This window comes from Vulpes vulpes, chromosome 11, assembly GCF_048418805.1.
Source record: "Vulpes vulpes isolate BD-2025 chromosome 11, VulVul3, whole genome shotgun sequence".
Classification (NCBI taxonomy): Eukaryota; Metazoa; Chordata; class Mammalia; order Carnivora; family Canidae; genus Vulpes; species Vulpes vulpes.
The window spans coordinates 42497157-42523514 of record NC_132790.1 but is presented as its reverse complement, the minus strand read 5'-3'; the positions used below and the strand labels follow the sequence as shown (position 1 = coordinate 42523514).

Sequence of the window (26358 nt, the reverse complement as noted above, 5' to 3'; positions counted from 1 at the left end):
AAGGATAAGTTTACTGTTAATGGCATCATCAGATAATTTATTTTTAATATCTTTTTAGTTAAACCTGAATATCTAGAAATGTCAAAGTGATCTATAAGTATTAATTCTACTAGTTCTATAATTCACTGAATCAAGTTTTTAAGATGGGTTTACAAGGTGACTGACTTTAGAACAAAAACATAATTTCTCATTTTATATTTAAGTATTAGCTGGAGGGCAGCCCGGGTGGCTCAGCAGTTTAGTGCCGCCTTCAGCCCAGTGCCTGATCCTGGAGACCCTGGATCGAGTCCCACGTCAGGCTCCCTGCATGGAGCCTGCTTCTCCCTCTGCCTGTGTCTCTGCCTCTCTCTCTCTCTTCTCTCTGTGTATTCTCATGAATAAATAAATAAAATCATTTAAAAAAAGTATTAAATGGAGCTTCGAAAAGTTATAAACGACTGGTTGACTCTGTTTACTGATAAATCTCATCCTCAGAAATCCAGGCTTCAGTGGGCTCTTACCATTTAAAGATGCAACTTCTTGGATATGTATCAATTTTTTAGATATTTGTAGTTAGGTGTCTTCAAATGTTTTCTTTAGATTCAGTAACTATTTTGTATCCTTCAAGATAAGATATATCTCTATCAGCCCTAAAGATAAAGATAAAGATATATCTCAGCCCTAAAACCTGATTTCTTCACCTACTCTCAGTTTACTTATTTAACAAATACATATTTCTTGGTATGTAATGTTACCTAAATAATATAGGCTAAACCACAGAGAAAGTCTTAGTTATTTTTTTAAGTGTAGTTTTAAAAAATACATTTAAGCATGAGCTTAGAATTTAGCTAATAATGTGTCACATTGCTTCAGTGGCTGATTTGAAACCATTCATAAATGTGTACTTCTTAAGTTTCTAATGTTGTTAAGAATAATTTTTATTTCAAATAGTTTCAACTTTAAAAAAATTAGCCCTTTAATCTCACTGTTATAGTTCACGAAGCTTCCTAGAATTATTACATTTTTCTCAGGGTTTTAATAGTGCAGGGTGAGACAAATGGATTTTGACCAAAGAAATATATGAAGTTATTTTTCACAGTACATCATATTTAATGTTTCCTAGACCACATAAAATTGAGAAATAATGAATTTAAGAACTAGGGAAAAGTTTAAACCATGAGCTATCACACTGTTAAAATTAAATAAGACAGTTTCTACTCAGTGTAAATTTGTTGAGTAACTTAGAGCCCAGATAACTTTTAGTTGGGAATTTGAGTGCACCTTGTAAACCCATCTTAAAAACTTGATTCAGTGAATTATAGAACTAGTAGAATTAATACTTATAGATCACTTTGACATTTCTAGATATTCAGGTTTAACTAAAAGATATTAAAAATAAATTATCTGATGATGCCATTAACAGTAAACTTATCCTTTAGAGTTCAAATTTTTTTAAGCTGTGAGAAGACTTTTTCTTTTTTCTGACTTTCCATTGCTGCTGTGATCTCTTGGGAGATATGCTTCAAATAATAGATTGTTCAGTTTTTGAAATATTGGTAGTGATAACTATCATTATGGAGAACCTAAATACTGTACTTAGTAATGCACAAAACATACTGTACCTCCTCTGGCAGAAAGAAATTAGAGAGTTCAAATAATTGACAATTTGAATAGCTGAATGAATAGAAAAATGCAGGTGAACTCAAGAGTCAGCAAGGGCAATGGAATAAATTTTGGAATGAAAATATTAACACGTTTCTGCTTAAGGGTGACATAACGAATAATGATGATTGTTATCGATTAAATTCATCGATTGAAGTCCTAACCTTTGGTCCCTATGTGACCTTACTTGGCAATAGGATCATTGTAGATATAATCAGTTAAGAAAAGGCCACACGGGGTAGGGTGGGCCACTAATCCAGTATGACTGGTGTCCTTATAATAAGGGAGAATGAAGACAGACTCACACAGGGAGAATACCCCATGAATTTGAGGACAGCCATCGATAAGCCAAGGAACAGATCCTTCTTTCCTAGCCCTCAGAAGGAACCAGCCATGACAACATCTTTATTTCGGACTTTAGCCTCCAGAACTGTTAGATAATAACTTCTATTGTTTGAGCCACCCACTTTGTTGGACCTTGTTACGGCAGCCCTAGCAAACTAATACAGTGGTTTTATAAATTAAAGTATCAATTTTCTTTGTATAGAGTGTAACAGAAAAGGATGTAGAATCTGTTCAAACAAGAGATGAACATAATTTATAATAGTAATAGGTACCAGAATAAATGTAATTTAGTAGATATCCCAGTATTAGCTCTCTAATACTGAGAAACACTTAATATTCACTGTGCACAGGTTTAGGGTGAGCCACTTTTGATACTGAAGAAAAAGAAACTAGGAAATCCTACAAAATAGTCTGTGGAGAGTACCCTGAAGATCAGAGGGTTAGAAAAACTACCCAAAGGCAAAGTTAGGGAATTTGAGTTATAGAAAACCCTCATTAATTTAGACTCTAGGCATTTGGAACTTTTGATAAGTCACCAGATTTTACTCTACACATACTAGTAACATTGTTAGAGGAAGAATATATTTTTTAAAAGATTTATTTAGAGAGAGAGTGCATGAATGAGTGGGAGGAGGGGCAGAGGAAGAGGAAGGTAGAGAATGTCAAGTAGACTTACCACTGAGCACAGAGTCTGATATGAAGCTCAGTCCCACGACCCTGAGCTCATGACCAGAGCCAAAATCAAGAGTCACATGCTTAACCAACTGAGCCACCCAGCTACCCCTAGAGAAAGAATATTTAAATGACTTAAAAATAGACCATTTTCATGCTTTTTTCCAATATCTTGCTTTTTAAATTGTAGTGAGCACTTGTCATGAGATCTATCCCCTTAACAGATATGAAGTGTGCAATACAGTATTGTCATCCATAGGTACAGTGTTGTGTGTCAGATCTCTAGAACTCACTCATCTTGCATAACTAAAATTTCATACATGTTGATTAGTGGCTCCCTGTTTTCCCTCCCCGCTGGCAACAACCATTCTAGTCTTTGCTTCTGTGAGTTTGATCATTTTAGATTCCTTGTATAGGTGGAATCATGTGGTATTTAAACTTCTGTGGCTAGCCTATTTAATTAGCCTAATGTCTTCAAGGTTCATCCATGTTGCATATTGCAGAATTTCTTTTTTTAAGGCTAATTGATATTCCACTGTGTGTATATATCCTATTTTATCCATTTATCTGTCAGTGCTTGCTGTTTACACAAGCTGGCTATTGTGAATAGCACTAAAATGAGCATGGGATTACTAACATCTCTTCAAGTTCCTGGTTTTAGTACTTTTGGGTAAATACTCAGAAGTGAGACTGTGGGGTCATATGGTACTTCTGTTTTTAATTTTTTGAGGAATCTCCAAACTTTTCCTTCACAGCTATAACATTTTTCATTCCCACCAATTGTATACAGGTTCCAATTTTGCCACATTCTCACCAATACTTGTTGCCTTTTGTTTTTTTGATAATGGCCACCCTAACAGGTATGGAGTGTTATTTTATTGTGGTTTTAATTTGCATTTCCCTCATGATTAGTGACATTGAACAGCTTTTCATAAACTTGTTGGCCATTTGTATACCTTTTTGGAGAAGTGTGTGTTCAAATCTTTAGCCGATTTATTAATTGGATTACTAGGTTTTTTTGTTCTTGAGTTGTAGGAGTTTCTTACATATTTTGGAAATTAATCCTTTATCAAATATATAGTTTGCAAATATTCTCTCCCGTTCTGTAGGTTGGCTTTTCACTATGGTGATTGTTTCTTTTGTTGTGCAGAAACTTTTTAGTTGGTGTAGTCCCTTGCCTAGTTTTGCTTTTGTTGCCTGTGCTTTGGTGTCATATCCATGAAATAAATCATTGCCAAAACCAATGTCTGAAGCTTTTCAAATATTTAAGTCTTTAATACATTTAGAGTTGATTTTTGTGTCTGGTATGAGATAAAGGTCCACTTTCATTCTTGTGCATGTGGACATTCAGTTTTCCTAGGACTATTTGTTGAAGAGACTTTTCCCAATTGTGTATTCCTGGCACCATTGTCAAAGATAAGTTGGTCATATATACATAGATTGATTTCTGGGCTCTCTATTCTATTTCATTGGTCTGTGTATCTCTTTTTATGCCAATATCATACTGTTTTAATTTAAAAAGACCCCAAACACCCAAAACAATCTTGAAAAAGAAGCACAAAGCTAATCATACTTCCTGATTACAAAATTATGTATTATAAAGCTGAAGTATTTTCTAATATCTTAAAGCATAACTTTACTTTTATAAAAAATTGTTGTCATGAGTTCCAGTTAGCACTGGGACAGTGGAAGCTACCTAAATCCTAATCTCTCCACATGTCCTCACCCAAAAACCTGTTGATTCAAAAAAGGAGCACAAGTAAACTGAAGATACTCTTTTATCATTTGTAGGAGACCAAGATACCACAAACCTCAAATTATCTATAAGCAGAAGAATAAACAGTAAATTTCAGAGTGCAAGACCTCTCTAAAGAAGAGCCTTTAGAATCTCTGGAAAAGAGGAGGTGTAGAAGCACAATAGCCTTGGCAAAACATAGCTTCTGGAGGAAAAAGAGATAAAATGAGCAGTTGAGATGTCCCTATGATACCTGGAGGTTAAGAGAAAGAAGGAAGGTAGGGGGTGGGAGGTGGATAGGGAATTGAATATCCTGCAGAAATGAAAGAAAACCAAAGAATACCAATGTTTTCCCATAACTCCAGTAAGTCAGCATCATCTGTTACTTAAAGGGAACTTCAGTATGCCAAAAGAAGGCACTACGTTCAAATTGTGCAAGAAATGCCTAACAGTAGGAAAAATCATAAATAATAATAAATACAAAGTGTCCAAGGGAGAACATATTGAAATAAAAATTTAGTGGACTCATTTAATTTCAAAGAAGATTTAAATAAGGTAAAAACATCAGAAGGGTCAAAGAAAAAGTGGCTGAAGTGGAAGACAGGCAGAGGAGATCTGACATATAATTGGAATCTCTAAAGGAGAAAAACAAAATATTTGAACTAAGTATTCAAAGCTATAATCCAAGAAAAATTTCCAGAAATAAGAGAAAACCTAAATCTACATATCAAAAAGGCCCACTGTGTCCCTGGGAAAATTGACTCAGAATGCTTAAACCGAAGATAATAGTAAAACCATTAGATCTTAAAATCAAAGAGAAATTTCTCAGGATCTCAAGCAAAAAGGACAAAATATATAATGGCTAAGAAAATTAGTTTGCCCTCAAACTTCTCAAGAGTAGCTTATAAAGCAAGGCAAGAGTGGAGCAGCATTTTCAAGAAACTCAAGGATAGAGAGTATGAGTCAAAGGTGTTATTATCTAGCTGTCCTTCATATTAATGCTATAGAAAAACAGTTTAAAGCATGTGAGAACTTAAGGAATCCTGTGCCCCATGAGTCCTTCCTAAAGAATCTACTAGAGCAGTGGTTCTTAAAGTGTGGTTCCCAGACCAGCAACATCAGAATTACCTGGAGACTTAGAAATGCATATTCTAAGGCCCACCCCAGGACTGCTGAATCAGAGGCTTCGGGGTGAGGTACGTCAATTTGTATTTTATCAGGTCCTACAGGTCATTATGGTACATGGTCCCCAAGTGAATGAACTTCCTCCAGCCAAGAGATGACTGAGAACACTTTAGCAGAGGACTGATAGCAAACATTTAATATACTAATTATAGGTCTAACTTAATATACTAATTATAAGTCTAAGACATGGGTGGAGACATGATTGGAATAACAGTGGATAAAGCATCATATATATTGCCAAAATAGAAAGAACACAACTAAAAAAATGAGAGAATAGGGGCACCTGGCTGGCCCAATGGTTAAGCCTCTACCTCTGGCTCAGGTCGTGATCCCAAGGTCCTGGGATCAAGTCCCATGTCAGGCTCCCCACAGAGAGCCTTCTTTTCTCTCTGCCTTGTCTCTGCCTCTCTATGTGTGTCTCCCATGAAAAGATAAATAAAATCTTTAAAAAAGAGAGAGAATAAAATAAAGGCATTTCTGGGGGGAAAAAGCAGTGTGGTTTTCTGGAAAATGAATGAACGGTAAAAGTAGAATAAGACGTTGTATAGGTATTAGGTGGAATTCAGAGGATACTATTTTTTAAAAAGATGTATTTATTTTATTTGGGGTGAAGAGGGGCTGAGGAAGAGGGAGAGAGAGAGAATCTCAAAGCAGATTCCCTGCTGGTGGGGTACCCAATGCAGGGCTGGATCTTATGGCCCTGAGATCGTGACTTGAGCCGAAATCAAGAGTTGAATGCTTAACCAACTGAACCACCCAGGTGCCCCAGAGAATATCTGAGAAACCTGACAAACAAGATTGTCAGAGATTAAGGAAGAAAAAGGAGAGATTAAGGGCATCATAAAAGACATAATGACAAAGGTAACCAGAATAACTCAATTAAATGCAATACATGATCCTGTGCCAAAAACAATTGCTGAGAGAACGTTGTTGATACAATTGATGAAATTGGAATGTGGAACATAGATTAACATATTGCATCAATATTAAACTGAGTTTGATGACTGTGATGTGAATATTCAAGAGTCTCTTCTTGTTCTTAGAGAATACATGCTGACTATAGGGTAAAGTGATATGATACATGTAACCCATTCTCAGATAGTTAGATACACATTTGAGAGAGGAAAGGCAAATATGGCAAAATGTTAAAACTTGGTAAGTCTGTAAAGGATACATAGTTTTTTTGTACTATACTTGCCAATTTAATGTAAATTTAAAATTATTCCAAAATAAAAAGTTTTAAAAAGGTATATGTCAGTCAGTCCTTCCTAACTGTTTAAGTTATCCCAGTTGTCTGTTTTTTAGGTTTATTGTATGTATTTGAATGGAACAACCTTTCATTTCTTTAAAATATCCTATGCTTCAGACCTTGCTAATATGTCTGTCATCTCAATAAATTTGAATTGAGTGAGTTTTAATAGAACAAGGCATACAGTGATCACTAATGTTGTCATCATCAATCTTGCTAAAAATTTTTAAATATGAGTACATTTTGGGGGGTGCCCAGATGGCTCAGTCGGTTAAGAATCCAACTCTTGATTTTGGCCCAGTTTGTGATTTCAAGGTCATGAGTTGGAGTGCCATGTTGGGCAGCACGCTGGGCATAGAGCCTACTTAAGATTCTCTCTCTCCGTCTCTCTCTGCCCCTCCCCCTGCTTCCACTTGCACATGCTCTCTCTCTCTCAAAAAGTACATTTTGATACTAAAATTTTAAAGATTATAACAGCTTTATAATTTTCTTAAAGTATTTAAAAAATGATTACTATTTATGTATGTGGTATACTTGAAGCTAAAAGAGGTAAAAATTCATTTGATTATTCACATTTTTTATCATAACTCTGATCATTTGCTATAAACCTCATGTAGACAAAACAGAAAAGTTTTGCATTGCATACTTAAGGTTTGTACTTTGCATTGCTTAGTCCAAGCAAAATATCCAGCAAATATGTCAAGTTGTTTTTTTTTAAGTTATTTTTTAAATGCACAAAAACTCAGAGTATTAATGTGAATTATCTTAGGGTGGAAATAGTAAAGATAAGTACAAGTGGCATGTCCTTCTATTAAAAAATTCATTTATACCAGCTTTAACTCAGTGTTAAAAAATCATAGTGAAGTACTTTGTTTTTTCCTTTTGAAGATATGGACGTAATGAGGCCCTTAATAAATGAACAGAATTTTGATGGGACATCAGATGAAGAGCATGAGCAAGAGCTCCTTCCTGTTCAGAAGCATTACCAGCTTGACAATCAAGAGGGTATTTCGTAAGTGTTATGAGTTATCTGTCTCCTTTTCATTTAGAATATGTTTTGTGCTCTTTTATAGGTAAAACACTTTTCTAGATACTACAGAAGATCTGCAGATGAGTAAGATATTGTCCCTACCCTCAAGGTATTTATAGTCTATTTGGAAAAGAAGAAAAACATCTAAAATACAGGGTAGCATGTGGGAATTACTGCAATGATGGTACACATCCTATGCTAGGGGCCTTGCAAGAAGGGAGATCTGATTGAAAGGAATAGAAATTTTAAGAGCAGCGGCTTCTGAAATGGTTAGGAATTAGATGGTGGGAGGTATTTAACACTCCGTTATGCTGAATGTTGTAAAACAAAGTCATGGCAGTGGAAAGGCAGTGGAAACTTGAAGGATGTTTTTTGTTACTTTATCATCATTAATAGAGTTGAATAAGTTTTTACTGTAGTAGTAATTTAGCCATTAAACAATGTTACATTTGTTTGATCAGAAAAGAATAATATACAGTAAAAAAAATTTAGGCAAGCAAGTTTGTTTCATAAGTTTAAAATTTGAGCTATTCTTCCTAGTTTAATTTACTTTTTCTTTGTCAAGAGACTTTCTTCAAATGCCTCTTGGAAACTTCGGTGAAATTCCTTAGGGAGTACACGATGTCTAAATGCTAATTAGTATTTACCTTACCTGATGATACACTTGTTTTAAAACTTGTGCACTTTTTCTTTTAATTAACTTCCTGTTAGGTTGATAGTCATAGATCACATGTGTTTAGTACCATGATTACATAGACAGTGTCAATAAATTGCTCTGTCTTATCAGCCTAGCTGTATGTAATCTTCAAAATAATTCTGAATGTCGTAATAGCAAAGAATCTTAAGAGACAATTACCTTTTCTGTGTTTCTTTAATATGTACAAAAATACTTTCCTTTAAGTATCTCATTTAATCTCTATAATAATCCTCTGTATTCTGCTTTTTAAATGACAAAGGTAGCACTTGAACCAAATATGACTTCTGGCCTATTCAGCTTCTGGTAGAGTGGAAATGTTATTTGATTCCTTGCCTAGATTGATTTTTAGTTCTCTTTTAATGCTAAATCCATGATCACATGATTTTATTAGCTTTTTTCCTATAATGTTTAAATCTAACAACTTTTACTTTTCAGATTTGTGCAAACTCTTATGCATCTTCTTAAAGGAAATATTGGAACTGGCCTTTTAGGGCTTCCACTGGCAATAAAAAATGCAGGCATAGTGGTAAGACTTCTCTTTGTGTACTCTAGCTAAATTACAGTTATCAGTCTTAATTACAGCAAAAATTACAGGCTAACCTCTGGCCTAGTCATGTATAACCTGACCAGGTGACAATGAAATTGTTCTGTTAAGATTGTGTGAATGATAGTAATATTTAACAAAAAATGAGAATTAATTACTCTTTTCATTCTGTTTAATTATTTTTTTGTAGTATTTGAAAGAAAAATCCTAAAATAGTATTTGATTTTTCCAAGTGTGGTTATATCCTATTATTCTTTTGGATTTTCAGGGATGTAGGCAAAGTAGTCATATCAACAAATATACAAATAGAGTAGATTATATTGGTGAAATTTTACAGTTTTTTAGATTCAGAATAAAATATGTGGTGTTCAGATTTAAAGTGTAATCATTAAGAAAAGGAATAACAATGTCTTTTGAAAACAAATGTACAAAGTGTCGTTAGAACTAATTATTGTCTTTACAAAGAATCTTGATAAGGGAGAATTTACTTATGAAGTAATAAAATTATATTTAATCATTTTTTTAGAGGTTTAAAACCTTACTAGTTTTCTAAGAACAGTTTTAACTATCATATTTCTCTGCATTTAACTTGTCCACCCAAATTAATTAGGGAAATTTAAACATTTTGGTTATAAAAATACATTTTGGCAATATTTTGTTGGGGTCTCAATAACCCAGGCATTATTTTAGTTTTAGTAAACGAATACCTGAAATTTTTTATGTACTGCTTTTTAAAAAAATTTTATTTATTCATGAGAAACACAGAGAGAGAGACAGAGACACAGGCAGAGGGAGAAGTAGGCTCCCTATGGGGAGCCTGATGTGGGACTTGATCCAGGACCTCGGAATCACGACCAGAGCCGAAGGCAGATGCTTAACTACTGAGCCACCCAGGTGTCTCTATGTAGCACTTTTTATAATAATCTTTTCCTAGGCCTACTTCCTTATACATAGTAAGTACACAAGCACAATTCCAAATTAGTATAGTGCTTTTTAGTCATTCAGATAATGATTCATAGTTGCATTTAATTAATCATGGCTTCCACTGGCAATAAAAAAATGCAGGTATAGTGGTAAGACTTACCTTTGTGTACTCTAGCTAAATTACAGTGATAGTCATAGACTTGCTGTGTAATGTTAAATGTGATGTTGTATTCTGTCCTACCATATTGCATAGCTATACTCTATGTTCATAGGTTTGGCTAAGCAAACTGATGAGATGGAATCATATGTGTTTGTCTTAAGTATATTGTTGAAATTCTTTCAGTATCAAGTTTATGAATTTTCCTATATGCAACTGACTAATCATTTTGTCCAACCAAATTGATTCACACAAATGAGTAGTCTATTGTCTCATTGCTTATAAGGTAACTTAATTTTTGTTAAACTTAAATATTTAACCTTCTACATTTCCCCCCTCCCCCTCACAGCTTGGACCAATCAGCCTTGTGTTTATAGGAATTATTTCTGTTCACTGTATGCACATTTTGGTACGGTGCAGTCACTTTCTGTGTCAGAGGTAAATGAGGATTTGTTAAGTGTATTTTATTTGTTTTAAAGCTATGTATTTATTTACTTTGCAACTAACAATCCTATTTCCTATAATCTGTAAGGTAGACAAGTCTAAAATTATGAATATGGAAAAAGATAATATTTCCTGTGATTGAAATCTGGTCTGGATATATTTACTTCTTTTAAAATATAGCCCTGTCAGTGAAATGGAATGGTTTCTTTCCATATAAATTTTAAAAATCAGGAAAGACATGGGGGGGAAACGGAGACCACAGCACTACTTTCAGTTATAGACTAATAGTCTTCAATTTGTTAGGAATTCATTTTAGGGTATGGTGCCTTTGGTGTTCTTGCTGATAGGTGGGCTGATGAATAGTCAATAAAATCATATTCTTTTATTTCTTTGTTTCTGTTTCTTGAAATGTTTCTACAGCACAGTGGACTATTTAAAAAATAAATATTACCTATTCTAGTAAACTAATATTCTAATCCTAACACTTTTTGTTATTGTCAAATGTTCTTAAAACTTTGGGCAAGTCATTTATGATCTTTAAATAACAATGATACTTGAAAAAAAATTTGGGAAAGAGAACAAGGGAAATAATGCCTATCTCTTGGGGCTGAGTATTAAGTAAAATAGCTTATATGTAAATATGTTATAAAGCTGTGTGCAGATGTGTAAAATAATGCTCTTCCAAGAATGAATAATTTAGGCATGAACAATGTAGGTAATGTTTTTAGGCAATTTAAATATGTAAATCAGTGAAACACAAATATTGCATTAGATGACTTCTATAAATATGTAAACTTTAATAGTAGATGGAAACTAATATATGGGTAAAAAGAACAGATTTAAAATTTCATGAGATATATCTTAGCCTATGCAGATCTTGAAATTTCAAAAACTCTTCTGTCAGTGCATAGCCTGGCATTTATTAATTCCTATTTATTTGATGTTCTTTTCAAGCATTGGATTTATGAACCAACCTAAAATTTTCCTCTTTCATATGCATGTATGTCCTTAAATTACAGGTTTAAAAAGTCAACATTAGGTTACAGTGACACTGTGAGTTTTGCTATGGAAGTAAGTCCTTGGAGTTGTCTTCAGAGGCAAGCAGTATGGGGACGGTAAGCTTTTGCTATGTTAATTAATATCTGCTTACAGAAATTATATTATTTTACAAGAATTTTAATTTAATAAAATACATGAGTAGAAGTATGATAAAGCTGGGGGAATAAACATAATCTTTAGAGAGAGATATATATATATAGACTATATATACTTATATATAAAATGTTAAATATTAAAATTTTATATTTAAATATGTATATACATATATATACATATATAGACATATAGACTTGGGTTCATATCTTAACTCTACCATTTTTCAGTTTTATGACCTGAGTCAAATGATTTATCATTTTGTTTTAGTTTTCTCACCATCAAATGACTTCATGGTGATACTTATTTCACCAGATTACTATAGTAGTTTAAATAAAATTATATTTATAAAGCATCTGGCTAACTTGTGACATAATTGTGTTAATATTTTTTTAAGGAAAGTAGAAAAAAGCAAGAAAAATGTTGTAGTCTCATTATGTTAGATAAAATTGTGGTGTTTAGCTACACATAGGATGTATGAAGTGTGTATTTTAGCACAATTTCATTTTACTAACTTGTTTAAATGTAACTTTATCATTGGTAGACATGACTGATCAAAGTCAAATGAAACAGGACTAGAAAAATAAGCATAGGTTGTGTCAACGAATTGCTCACTATGGTACAAGTGATATGTGCAGTGGAAGTTAAAAGAAGAAAAAGAACAATGCTAGTAGAGTTTATGGTTAAATATGGCCTTCCTGGGGATTTGTAGGAAGTTAGATTTGTTTATGAGCTGCTCAGAGTTCTTGATAAGCCAAGGAGAAGAAGGAAAAAAACAGCCTCATGCCCTGGGATGTGCTCCAGAACCCTGTCTTTTTCCTTCTGCTCCAGAATAGAGGTAGCTTTATCTGTTTTTCCCATCAAGAAGAATGACTTTCAGGTAGATGTGGCTGGAATGATTGTTGGTAGGATATTAAATTCTAAGGTGGATAAAAAGATCTTAAGGGAATACTTAAATGTAATTCTTCAGAGTGAAGAAACCTGAATTCATTTCAGGGTACCAAGATTATTTACAAAGGAGATCCCTGAAGAACTTTAAGAGCTATAGTTATGGCAAGAATGAAGATAGGCAAGGACCCTTCCAATTTCAAATGAGAGAAGGAAGGTCTGTAGGTTTGTAGACCAGATTGTTTGGCAGCTTGGCATTGATGGTAAAATAAAGACTATAATGAATCAGTAGGTGCATGCTGTTGTAATCATTCATTGTCCTCTGAACAAAATAGAGTAATATGGGCTACAAATTAATAACATGTAGGTAGATTTATAACTAGGCTAACTACTATACCCAAACTATGCTAATCTGGTGACATCCCCTTCCCACTTCTTTTTTTTTTTTATAAAGATTTTATTTATTTATTCATGAGAAGACAGAGAGGGAGAGGCAGACACAGGCAGAGGGAGAAGCAGGCTCCCCTGGGGGAGCCTGATGAGGGACTCGATCCCAGGACCCCGGGATCATGACCTGAGCCAAAGGCAGATGCTCAACTGCTGAGCCACCCAGGTGCCTCTCCCTACCCACTTCTGTACACTATTTCATGTAGCTAGAATTTTCTTAAGTATCACATTAAAAAATAAGAATAGAGCTAAGCTATTGGTGGGGTCTTTGGTCTTATGATTTAATCCTCTCTCATTTCATGTTCTTATTAGTGATTTGGATAGTGGAGAGCATGCTCACTCATCATATTTGCAAATGACAGGAAGCCAGGAGGGCTGGAAAATACACTGGGGTAATCAGAAAAAGATCTTGAGAAGTAGGAGAAATGGGCTTAATCTGAAAGATGAAATGTTTTCATGATATCATTTTATAAGCAGATACTCAGACTGTTGAATTTCAGAAATAAATGAGAGGGAAATCTTGGCCTTTTAACTTAACAGGACATCTTTTTGTTCAGTAATTGTAGGGACGTACTGATCATAAATGTGTGATCTTTGTAGAAAATAAGTATATCATTTCTTATTTTAAGGAAGTAAAAAGAATATAAGCTATAATAAAATGTTTGAAAATAGTTTAAGAAGAAAAAATATATTGATATATCAGCAGCTCTTATTGATACTTATTTGTGGGTATCTCTTTTCAGGAGTGTGGTTGACTTTTTTCTGGTGATAACACAACTGGGATTCTGTAGTGTTTATATTGTCTTCTTAGCTGAAAATGTAAAACAAGTAAGTATTTTGTCCAGTTATTGAGATCAGTTTCTTCCAAGTCCATAGTTATGGCATCATATTTCCCCTGAGTAAGCCATGGTTGAATATGAAAATGTGCTCCTTTCTTAAAACATGTTCCTATGTAAATTTTCCTTTAGTCTCCTTTTTTGCAAGTTGGATTTTCCGCTACTAATATTGACTTTGCTTTTCTTGCCATTGTATACCAATAATGTTTGTTCTGTCAGATATGACTCTTAGATAATTAAAATTCAGGTTTCAAAATCAGATACACAAATGTCTTGGGAGCATGTTTTTATATTGATTTTTTTATGAACAAATATATAAGGCTTTAGCCAGCAGCCTAAAAAAATGAAGTAACAAAGTGGACATTAGTAAAATCCAAATAGTTATTGCTATTGTCTAAAAAAATACTATGTCCAAAAATGAGGAGTGTTCTGTAATTCTCTCCATATTATAAGGGTTTGCTTTAGAAGGAAGTGGTTTGCAGTCTTGGCAGAGACTGTCAATTTGAACAAACATGCAAAGCACTGAAATAAAAAAGCTCCCCTATCATAAACAATGCTGAAACACATTTCTTCATGCGCTTTAGCTTGTAACTAGTACATTACTCCCTGTTCTTCTTTAATCAATAACATTTAGTAGCTCTCCACATATGCACTGTGTAATAGTAGATATTTACATAACAACACATAGTACTTATAGGTATTTTAATGCAAAATGATGATGTGACTATGCTTTCTAAAGAACCTAGATGTAGATATCAGTATATCTTTGACTCTCTTTTTCAAGTATAAAGTATACTTTGTTTTATATTTAGACTAGGAATGGCAAAACTTTTTCTGAAAAGGGACAATAATAAGTATTTTCAGTTTCGCAAGCTACATGGTCTTTTTGACTTAGCTATATAAAATAATATATAAATAAATATATATGGCAATATTTCAATAAAATTACATTTGCAAAATTAGGTGGTAGGCTGGATTTGGTGTATGGGCCATAATTTGCTACAGCCCCTAGCCTAGATTTTTAATGTTGGAAAGGCTCATTGAGTCAACCCTTCTATATAAATAAGAGAGTTGATGCTTTCATTAGCATTACTCATTATAGATGATGTACTTTTGATTTATAAGTATATAATTCCACAAGTTGCATGTTCTTTGGACTATTAACTCAGTCAAGAGGCTATCTGTTGTCAAGAACTGATAAGACACACCATTTACCAGTCATTTACATAGAATACAGTGGAAATGGTCCCTTTCTAGAATTATGCAACTTGGTAGTAATATATCTTTTCTAAGCTACCAACAAGCTTGATTTGAATTTATGGATAATATAAATAATGCCTTATAATATCATGTTAATAAGATGTGACATTTTTCATTTAGTCTTTACAACTACTCTGTAATACATTACAATGCTTATTTTTTGAACATGTAAACTGACTCTCACAAAGCATGAGCAGTGTGCCCTAAGTCATGTGAATTAAGCTGAGATCTAGGTCTGTGATGTAGCTGCCACCCAGTATTTTATTGTTCATCAGTGGACAGGACCTTGTCTGATTTTAGTTGTGTGTATGCGTATGACATAAGTGCATACAATAAATATCTGTATAAGCTTAGGATTGGTAACTTTCTCCTGCAAAATATTATCAGTTGCTTCCAAGGTTGATTGGAAGTACTTAACCCATTTGCACATATTCTAAGAAGACCAGGTAGGAAAAGTGACTCTCTGGGAGATAAGGAGAAGGCCTGCTGTAGGTAGAATGACACAAGTCCTTTTGAGGCATGAAAAGCAACATGGAAAAAGACATTCAGACTTGGGAAAGTTGAAAGCAATGATGAACACACCTTGGGAGAACAGACAGATTGTCACTGAAACAGCAGCAGATGTTCATTCCCACATTTTATAGCAGTCTCCAATAGTAGACATACTGGTCGATTATACCTTTCCAATTACTACTACTGTTAGAGTTAAAAACTGTAAGTTTATTACTGCGTTAATCTACATAAAATCAAAGGTGTAATATTTTATCAAATCAAAGAAGGAAGAGTTTAGTTGCCATACAGATGTGTGAATCTCTTGCTCTGTAACTGCCACAGGGTTGTTTTTGGTCCCATTAAGTCATTGTGAGCAATAGGCAGGGGGAAATGGATGGGTAGTGGCTCCAATGATTCTAGTCCATCGTGGTTTATAGTAGCTCCTTTCTATTCTCTAAGAAGCTCTAGAAAATTTTAGATAGATAAAATAGTATATATGGGCATGAAGAGTGAGGAAGGGATATTACATTAACAGAAAAATATGTATAATAGTACATAAGACCATGGCTTTAGAGACAGAAGATCCAAATTCAAATTCCTACTCTCTCAGTTTTAAATCACACATTGGGCAAGATCTCCTTATCCCTGGTCAAACCTTGGCTTCCTTACAAATGAGAATAGCAACAAATCTCCCATTGTTCCTCCTTAACTTATCCTGAGACTCAGCTGACAAAAGGTTTGTGAAAACCTTACAAATACAGGGTGTTAAGGCTTTAATTCTGCATTTATTTTAGCTTTGCTGAAGAACATAATCTACCTTGGGATTTTAATCATTAGGTTACTGAATCATTGAAAACTAATAAGTAGTAGATTTTAGTAAATTTAAGCTTTAAATGGAAACAACTGAATTTAGTAATTTTATTTTATAATATTTATTTCAGTGTTTTGCATTTTGGTAAACATGTGAGATCATAGGAAGTCCTATTAGATAGCCAATATCTGTCTCTAGAGGGCACCAAAGGACTCAAATGTTTACCTGAATCTTGCTCTGGGTATGTATCTATACTTTATTTTACTTTTTAATCCTGACAATTTTAATAACCATCTTTCTGCCAAAGAATACTAAATTATTATATTTGTGATAGAATTAAATTCATATTCTCAACCATCTCACCATCCAAACCACCCCTTTTTAAAATTGGTTGTGTAACTGATTTTCTCTTGCTGGGTATCCTTGTTAGAGCTTAATTTTGATCATTACTTAATCTGATAATTGGTGGTACTTCTTGGATACAGAAGCAATTGGCTATAAATAATTTTGTAACTGGAAAAATTGAGTCAACAAAAAATATATTTTTTTACAAACCAAGTAATGTGAATTATCAACCTTGCTTCTACTTCAAGTTATAAAATATAAAATACGAAGTTTTGTTGGTCAGTTACAAGATAAACGTGAGTTATGCATTTCTTAAATGGTTCATGGGGTAAGCTGAGAGTTCGTCAGTGCAGTATGAATTACAAGTTGCCTATCTAGCTTAAAACTAGTAAATAAATTCCTTACAGTTTCAGATGATGTGTGCATTTATAGTGACACTAAACATTGCTTATCATAAACTGTAAGTATAAAATTAAAAGAAATGCTTGAATTGTTAATCATACTATAATTCTGTTCTAAATTTCTGACTTGTAGACCTCTTAATATGTAACTATATTTATCGAGAGAGATGTCAGAGTAGAGGCCAGGTGGCTACTTGGGCAGGGACCCCTTGTAGGATTGGGGTATTTTGGTTTAGTTAACATGCAGCTGTCACAAGCTAAATTCTAGTCTCACACCTGGGCTAGAATCCTAGAACTACCACTTACTGGCTTGATATTATGTAAGTTTTTTTTTAATCCTCCCTAAACCTTTCTCAACTATAATATAAAATGAATACTACCACCCACCTCAGAGAGTTGTTTTGAGGATTAGATGGGATGTTGTATATAATGTAGTTAGTTCAATACTCAAAAAAATGCTTCCTATTATTACTAAGGATCTGGTTCTTAAGAATTGATGTATCCAGAGACAGAATCATATCATCGTGCTTGGGGTGGGGGGGGTACAGTGCCTGGGGGCAAATAGATTTTCACTCTTATTTTAAATTATCTGTCTCTGCTGTGAGTTTTTTAGTAAATGTACTGCCAAAGCAAGTACTTTGCTATGAGTTTTTAAGAGTGTTTTTAAAATACTCTAAAATTTCATTTCTATTTTAGTAAGTTGGATTATCTTGTTAATTGAATAAGACAATTTTTAATAATATGGAACCTATAAATTATGTATTTCTCTTGAACACTGAATGTTGATTTATAAATGTGGCTGAATAAATTTTAAGGTAAAATTGATATATTGAAGTTTTTTGCTCTAGCAAAAATTTATTTACATCTAACACATGGCCATGAATGAATTTAGTGGATTCTTAATAAATATTTATTGATAGTGATGATAGTTTATAAACAGTTGTTTTATAAAACAGTTTTAAAGTTCGACTGTGACTTCTGAATTTTATTTTGGCAACTGTACATTTCTCAGAGGTGCTTAGAGGTGCTTAGAGCTTATTTCCTCCTCTGAAGAAAGTAAGTTGGAGTAGGATATCTGGAGTAGAATATAGTCATTCTCAGCGAATATGCATCTACTTTTGATGATCTCCAAAACAGATTGAGCCTTTTAAGGGATCATGAGCACAAAACTTCGAAATAAATTCATAAATTCATCCTCATAACTTTCTAGTGAACTTTATTTTTACAGTATATGATAAGTTATTTTACAAAGAAGATTATCCTAAAAAAAAGATTATCCTATTTTAATTATCCTTAAATTTGATACATATATATGTTTCTAGGAAGCTAGAATATCTTGAAAAAATGTAAACATTCTTTATTGTAAAGGAATTTATCATAGAGTATATAGATAATAATTTTCTTTATTTTTTTTATTTATAAGTTGATGGAAGTTTTTTTTCTCCCCCTCTTTCTTATTCTCGTGGTAATCCTATTATAGGTTCATGAAGGATTCCTGGAGAGTAAAGTGTTTCTTTTGAATAGTACCAATTCATCAAATCCATGTGAGAGAAGAAGTATTGATCTAAGGATATATATGCTTTGCTTTCTTCCATTTATAATTCTTTTGGTCTTCATTCGTGAACTAAAGAATCTATTTGTGCTGTCATTCCTTGCCAACATTTCCATGGCTGTCAGTCTTGTGATAATTTATCAGTATGTTGTTAGGGTAAGTATAACGTGTTTTTAACTGAGTGTCATGTGTTTCTTAATAAGTAAATTCTTTACTTTGAAGGTAAAAGTAAAGATATGTAAAGATTCCTACTTCATTATGTGGCACACAGGAGATAATCAGTCAACTTGGGTCTCCTTTTGGAGGATACTGCTCAGCTGGAAAAGTATGTGACACAGCACAGGCTTTGTATTCAGGTCTGGTTTTGAATCTTGGTAAATATGCCTCTAGGCTTCATGACATCGCTGCAGAAGAGAATACCTACCTTATTAAGCTGTGAGATTTAGGATCATACCTTAGTACAATGTGATGTGAAACAGAGACCTCATTAGTGTTCTGTTTATTCTTTGAAGATTTGAATCAGTCTCCAGATGGGAGTATAGATGTAATTTTGTAATTTTCTTTTACTTCTGAACCACTGTTTGCTGCCACCACTTCAGTTCACTGCCAGTACCCTAGTCCATAACCTCTGTCTGAAGTATGCAACCTCAACTGATTTCATTGTCCATAGTCTGGGGATCCTAACCATAAAAGAAATATTCCTTGAAAAATTGTGGGTTTTTTTTTAAAAGGTTTTATTTATTTGAGAGAGGGAGAACATGTGAGAAAGAAAAGAGAGAACACAAGCAGGAGGAGGGGCAGAAGGAGAATCATACACCCTGCTGAGCAGGGAGCCCAATGCAGGGCTCTATCCCAGGACCCCAGGATGGTGACCTGAACCAAAGGCAGACATTTAACTGAGCCACTCAGGCACCCCTAAAAAACTGATTGATGGGATTCAGAGGATCTACAACCATTCAAAATATTTGCAAAGCATATGTTTCTGTCTGTATATATGCATTCCTCTACTGAGCAGTATATAGCTTTCATTTCTCAAAGGAGCCAGTGACTCAGAAAGGTCAAGCATCCTTGTTCTATTCTTTTCTGATCCAGTCCATTTTATATATTACTGCTACAATTGTTCTAAAATTTCCATTGGCAACTTACTACAAACTCTGTTATGATGGGTCTGTTTCATACCCCACCCCCCGAATTCTAAAATCTGTAGACATTTTCTTATTGCAAATAACAGTGGAAGGGGACAGGCAGGAAGATCTCATAAGGCTTTCTGTATTTCATGACCCCTTAGCTGAACGTGTATGAGTTAGTAGGAGCAAAAAAGAAGGTTATTTATGTAGAGGAAACAATGTGAATCTTAAGTAACAGTTTGGTGTTATCAGATGACTCAGACATTGACTGCCCTTTTCATTTTGACCAAGCTTATATTTTCCACCATGTATCACCTATCACCATCCTATCACACAAGTCTCTCTGTGCTTCAGATGTTCTAGACCTATTTCCCAAATTATCCATGTGCTTTCACACTTGTTTCTTTTTTCATCTTCTTTCCTTGACCCTGAATTCCACTTCCAATTAGGTAAGGTAGAGAACACAGGATGGTAAGCAGAGTAGGAACCAGTCTTGGGGTAGCTGGAAGACATAGTCATTGTGGAACCAGAGAACTTGAATAATATGTGCAGTTTGAGTTTCCAGATAGTGAAAGTTGGAACAAAGCTACGAGTCAAGACCAAGAAATCAAAGCCAGAGACAAGGAATATGTACAAATAATAAGGGTAATGGCAACTGTCTAGGTAAAGAGTCAGACCCTGAAACCAGGAGGAGACCTGTACTAGGAAGCAGAGTTATGAGGTAAAAAGCCAAAGTCAGGAACTGTGGAGACTGAAAGAGCAATGAAAACAGTAGAAAAGGGATTTCATTGGACCCCATGAACAGTGGCCGATACTCACTCTATGGCTCCAGCTCAGACTGAGTATGCTTATGTATTTCCTGTTGTGCCAGGAGCCATACCCAGTGTGAACAGCCCAGGACTTGAAGGTGCAAGCAGGTAATCAGGAGCATTTAGCTCAGATGGAATGTGTGAGCATGAGGGAAGCAATGGCTTTGGCAGTGAAATCCTAACTGCTTGGCCATATTTAACATAGGTTGCCTAAAGTGTTTATTGAAAGAATTCTTCACTTTTATAACATACATCTGCTGCTCTGAAACTCAGAAGTATATGATTTCGCTCTTTATTTTACATTCTTTAAAATAAGTAAAGAAGTAACTTCTCTCTCTTTTTTTTTTTTTTTGTTTTCTTTTTTTTTGTTTCTCCAGAATATGCCAAATCCCCACAACCTTCCAATAGTGGCTGGTTGGAAAAAATACCCACTCTTTTTTGGTACTGCTGTGTTTGCTTTTGAAGGCATAGGAGTGGTAAGGATTTATTCTTTATTATTATTTTTAAAAATTTTAAGTCAACACAAAGACTTATGTAGTCAAACGATATTTAAAAATGCATTTTTCTTTTTTGTTTCCATTTTCTTCATTGCCAGAACATTATTTGCAGTTTGGTAGGTTACACTTGAATTATAGTTTAGTTTAGATGATTTTCAGCATTTTGTTATGGAAAATTTCAAGCCTAATACAAAATCTAGAGAAGAGTATGATGAGTTCTTGTGTAAGCATCACCTAGCTTCAAAAATCAGCTTATGGTCAACTTTGTTTTATCTCTCTTCCATCTACTCACCAAGCTCAGGTTACATTCAGACAGACCCCAAACATCATATTTTATAGACTAAATCATTTAAAGTGAATTGAAATTGTTACAAAGTTACAATTACATAGAAGAATCAAATATAAATTCTCCCTCTAGATTTATACATATTTGTTTTGAGAAATGATGTTATTATAAAGCTAATACCAAGAAATACAAGCATCCCGAGGATTCTAATTCCATTTAATATACTTCCAGTTAATTTAAAGTCTGGAATGTGTAGATTTGGGGAAAACAAAATATCACTCTCTGCTCTATAACTTGTTTCATTGTCTGTTGGTTTGGTATGGGAGCGAAACCACTTATACATACCTATATGAACCACAGATGAAATAGGCCTAGAAGATAATTTTATATCATTTTACTTGGGTTCTTGCTTTCTCTGAATTATCCATTATTCCATTAGAGAAATCTCACAAATTCCTATAGTTCCATTTATTACTCTTCCAGACATAACTGTAGATTTTCATTTCTGTCTTTAACCTGTAAACTCTAGTAGTTAACTATTGGACATTTCCAGTTAAGTTGTTCCTCTAACATTTCAAGTTCAACAGCTCCAAAGTCTGACATAATCTTAATCCAAAACCTGTTTCACTTTCTCATTTCCCTATTTCTTTTAGTTTTATTTTCAGTTGCTCAGGCTTGAAACATTGGAGCAATTTCTTTCATTTTGTCTCTCATTCCCCGGTTCCATCAGTAATTAAGGCATGTTTATTTTTCTTTCATTTTCCCCCACAAATGAAATTACATTTAGAACACCCACAGTGCTGCTAATCACAGAGGGAGCCTACATAAATGTGAATTTCCTTCCTCTCCCCCTTTTCTAGCTGCACTGGCACCATTCTTAATCATAGCCCCCTATTTCAGGTCTGGATTATCTCCAGGGCATCCAGATGGTTCTCTCTGATATTAACCAGTTAATATTTCCATATGAACCTGACTTACCTAAAAAGTGGAGATATTACTGGAGTTATTATCAATAGGGTTATTGTGAGGACTACGTGAAATGCTGTGTGCAAAGCATCTAGAAAAGTACCTGGCAGGGCGGTCTAAGATGGCAGTAGGGGAGGATTCTGAACTCACGTTCTCCCATGAACCCACTACCTCTACAGCTACCTATGGGATAATTGCCTCTGAGAAATAGCTGAAAACTATCCGGATAGCTCCTCCACGACAAAGAATAAAAGGGCCACATCAAGACGGATAAGGGATACAAGAGATGAGGTCTCACCAAAAACTGTACCTCTGGTGCAGCAACCCAATATAGGGAGGGATCTTACAAGTCTGGAGCTTTTCCCAGAGGAGCAAGGGGTTTGTGCCCCACATCAGGCATCCCTTCTGGCCCTTCACACATGCACTGGAATACCCCTGTAGGATCCAAAGGCTATAGGGATCTGAGAAACTCCTTTTAAAGGGCTTGAATATGGACTCACTTGCCCCAGAATCTAGCATAAAAGCTGCAGTTTGAGAAATGCCTAGACTATATGTGAAGGAGATTCATGCACTGATCTTAAAACATCTGCTGGAGGGGCAGGGACAAGCTGGGACTTTTTCCAGGGATGGAGGCACTGGTGAGCACCATACTTGTAGTCTCCCTCTATGATGCTAGCACAGATAGACACTCACAAACACAGCAGTGTCCTGCTGCCTTGCTAACACTGGTGGGCATGCCCTGCCTTACTAAAGCTGTAGGCAAGTGTAGTCCACACAAGGAATGCCCCTTGATCACCTGGCCCTGGTGGCTGAGAGGGCCCCTTGGGACTTTAACAATGGGAAGGACAGTTCTTGGCAGGCTACCACACCGAGGCCCTGCACAGACAGCACACTGATAATGCACCCCAAGTCTGCCAGTGAAAAAGCCCAGTTTATTGGTGCTGAAACTTTAACCTGAGGGACAGGCTTCAGGTTTGTCACACATCTCAAGGCTATAGAAGCACTCTCAGGGAACATAGAGAAATGCCATCTTGTGCCCTCCTTTGAGCTTGCTACAGCTTGCTGAAACCTTCCAGAAAAGAGCTTATACAGTTATCTGAAACTTTGAATTTTAGAACTGTTCCCTAGGAGACCCGTCCAGATCTCCTGGTCTAGAGGCCAGCAAGGTTTACAATTGTGGTTCCATAGGACTCTATATTTCCATACTTTAAAAGCTGCTGTCTGAGAAGCTGACTTCCAGTCATCCTGAAACTTGGTACTGACTGAGATCCCCACACTGGAGCACTGGTAGGTCTTGGCACACGCTCAATAGCTGAAGCTTATCAAGAATAAATCAGGCTACTTAGATAATCCCAAAGGTCCAAGAGACAACCACAAACTAGGACAAGGTTGAATGATAAAGTCCATCTCCTTCACAGGGTCACTCCTTCAAGACTGGGAGATGTAGCTGTTTCAGCTAATACATAGAAACAAACATAGAGAGTCAAGAAAATTGAGATGTGAGAATATGTTCCAAATGAAGGAACAAGACAAAGCTTCAGAAAACGACCTTAGCAAAGTGAAAATAAGTAAGCTACCTGATAAAGACTTCAAAGTCATGGTTATAAAGATGCTTATGGAACTTCGGAGAAGAATGGATGTTCTTCAGCAAAGCAAAAGAAAAATATAAGTACCAAACAGAAGTCCTAAAGCTGAGGAATACAATTACTGTACTGAAAAATATACTAGAGGGGTTCAGTAGACCAGATGAAGCAGAAGAACTAGCCAGTGACCTTAAAGACAGAGCAGTGGAACTCACTCAAACAGAGCAACAAAAAGGAAAAATAACGATAAAGTAAACAAAGCTTAAGGGACCTATGGGACAACACCAGGCAGAATTGGTATTCGTTTGCATTATAGGGATCCTAGGATGAGAGAGAAAAAGAAGAATAAAAATAATAAATAACAGCTGGAAAAATCCCTAACCTGGGGAAGGAAACAGACATGCAGATCCACAGATATTCCAAATAAGGTAAACCCAAAGAGATCCATGCAGGGACACGTAGTTTAAATGCAAAAGTTAGAGAGGGAATCTTAAAAGCAACAAGAGAAAAACAACTTGTTTTGTACAGAGGAATCCCAATGAAGCTGTTAGCTGATTTTTCACCAGAAACTTTGTAGAACAGAAGAGAGTGGCATGACGTATTCAACATACTGAAAGGAGAAAACTTCCAAACAGAAATACTCTACCTGGCAAGGTTATCATTTGGAATTGAAGGAACACTTAACCTAATTAAAAGTGTGAGTATAAGCATCCTTGACTTGTTTCTGATCTTAAAGGGAAAGCTCTTAGCTTTTCACTGCTGGACACTAGCTGTGGGCCTATTATATATGGCCTTTATTATGTTGAGTAATGTTCCCTGTGTACACACTGCATTGAGTGTTTTTATCATGAACAGATATTGAATGTTGTAAGTGCTTGTTCTGCATCTACGGAGATGATCATCTGATTTTTATCCTCCATTTTGTTAATTTGGTGTATCCTGTTGATTCATTTGTGGATGCTGAACCATTCTTGCATCCCTGGAATAAATCCCACTTGATCATGATGTATGATCCTTTTAATGTATTGTTGAATTTAGTTTGCTAATACTTTGTTGAGGATTTTTGCATCTATGTTCATCAGGGATGTTGCTTAAATTTCCTTCCTTCCCTTCTTCTCCTCCATCTCCTCCTCCTTCTTCAGTGTCCTACTCTAGGTTTGGTATCAGGGTAATGCTGGCCTTGTAAATGAGCTTGGAAATGTTCTCACCTCTTCTATTTTTTGGAAGTATTTGAGAAGGATAGGTATTTAAAGCCTTTTTTGAATGTTTGGTAGAGTTTGCTTGTGAAATCATCTGGACCTGGACTTTTGTTTGTTAGGAGTTTTTTGATTCGTGATTCAATCCCCTCATTACTAATCTTTCCGTTCTGATTTTCTGTTTCTATAAGAAATAGATTCAGATTCTGAATCATGAATCATTCATTGTATTGGAATATTCTATATTTCAAGGAATTTATCCATTTCTTCCAGGTTGTTCAGTTTTTTGGCATATAATTTTCCATAGTAGTCTTTTATAACCATTTGTATTTCTATAGTATCAGTTGTAACTTCATTTTTGATTTTATTTGTTTGAGCTCTCTTTCCTTTTTTAGTTGGTGAGTGTAGCTGAAGGCTTGTCAAATTTGCATGGCTACTATAGGCAATACTACTTTATTACATCTTTGAACGTTGCCAAGAGAGTAAATCTTTAAAGTTCTCATTACAGAAAAAAAAAATTGTATTGTGATGGATGGTAACTATATTATTGTGGTGATCACTTTGGAGTACATATAAATATCAAACTCTTATGTTTACACATGAAAATAATATAATGTTATATGCCAATTTTATCTCAATTACAAAAGAAAAATACCTGGCCCCTCATAAGTAAATACTTGCTGTTATTATTTCTTAGTATCTTTTACGTATGGCCAAATCATATGGCCAGAACCTCTGAAGATTGGCCTTAAAACACTTAACTCTTCAATTAGCCTTTTTTCCTTTTCTTTAAAGGTTTTTTTTCCACATAATAATAATAATAACTTTTCATCTCACTAAATTGACAGACAATATATACAGATGGATAGATATAGAAGCAGTTATAGACATGGCTATACCTGGGTTATTATGCACACATGTATTTCCTAGTACTTCAGCTAAGAGATACACAGTAGCTACAGCCACATCCAGCACCCAGATCTTGACTTTTAAATACCATCTACAACAAAACAAAGTTCTTTGGAGAAATATCTGATTCTAGGACTGAAACAATGACATTTAAGATGAGTCTGGAGCATCTTATAGC

General features: G+C 34.8%; 1 protein-coding gene across 2 annotated transcripts in view; it reads left to right on the top strand.

The window, feature by feature from the left end:
• SLC36A4 (solute carrier family 36 member 4) overlaps window positions 1-26358 on the top strand; it is a 58289-nt gene that overhangs the window by 8689 nt on the left and 23242 nt on the right. The window contains exons 2-8 of one of the 2 annotated variants that reach the window (XM_072726172.1): window positions 7716-7839; window positions 8990-9080; window positions 10529-10617; window positions 11643-11738; window positions 13854-13938; window positions 18736-18963; window positions 21121-21219. In XM_072726172.1, the coding sequence (XP_072582273.1) occupies window positions 7716-7839; window positions 8990-9080; window positions 10529-10617; window positions 11643-11738; window positions 13854-13938; window positions 18736-18963; window positions 21121-21219 (812 nt within the window). The remainder of the gene's footprint in view (window positions 1-7715; window positions 7840-8989; window positions 9081-10528; window positions 10618-11642; window positions 11739-13853; window positions 13939-18735; window positions 18964-21120; window positions 21220-26358) is intronic. The other variant, XM_072726173.1, reaches the window with a different exon arrangement.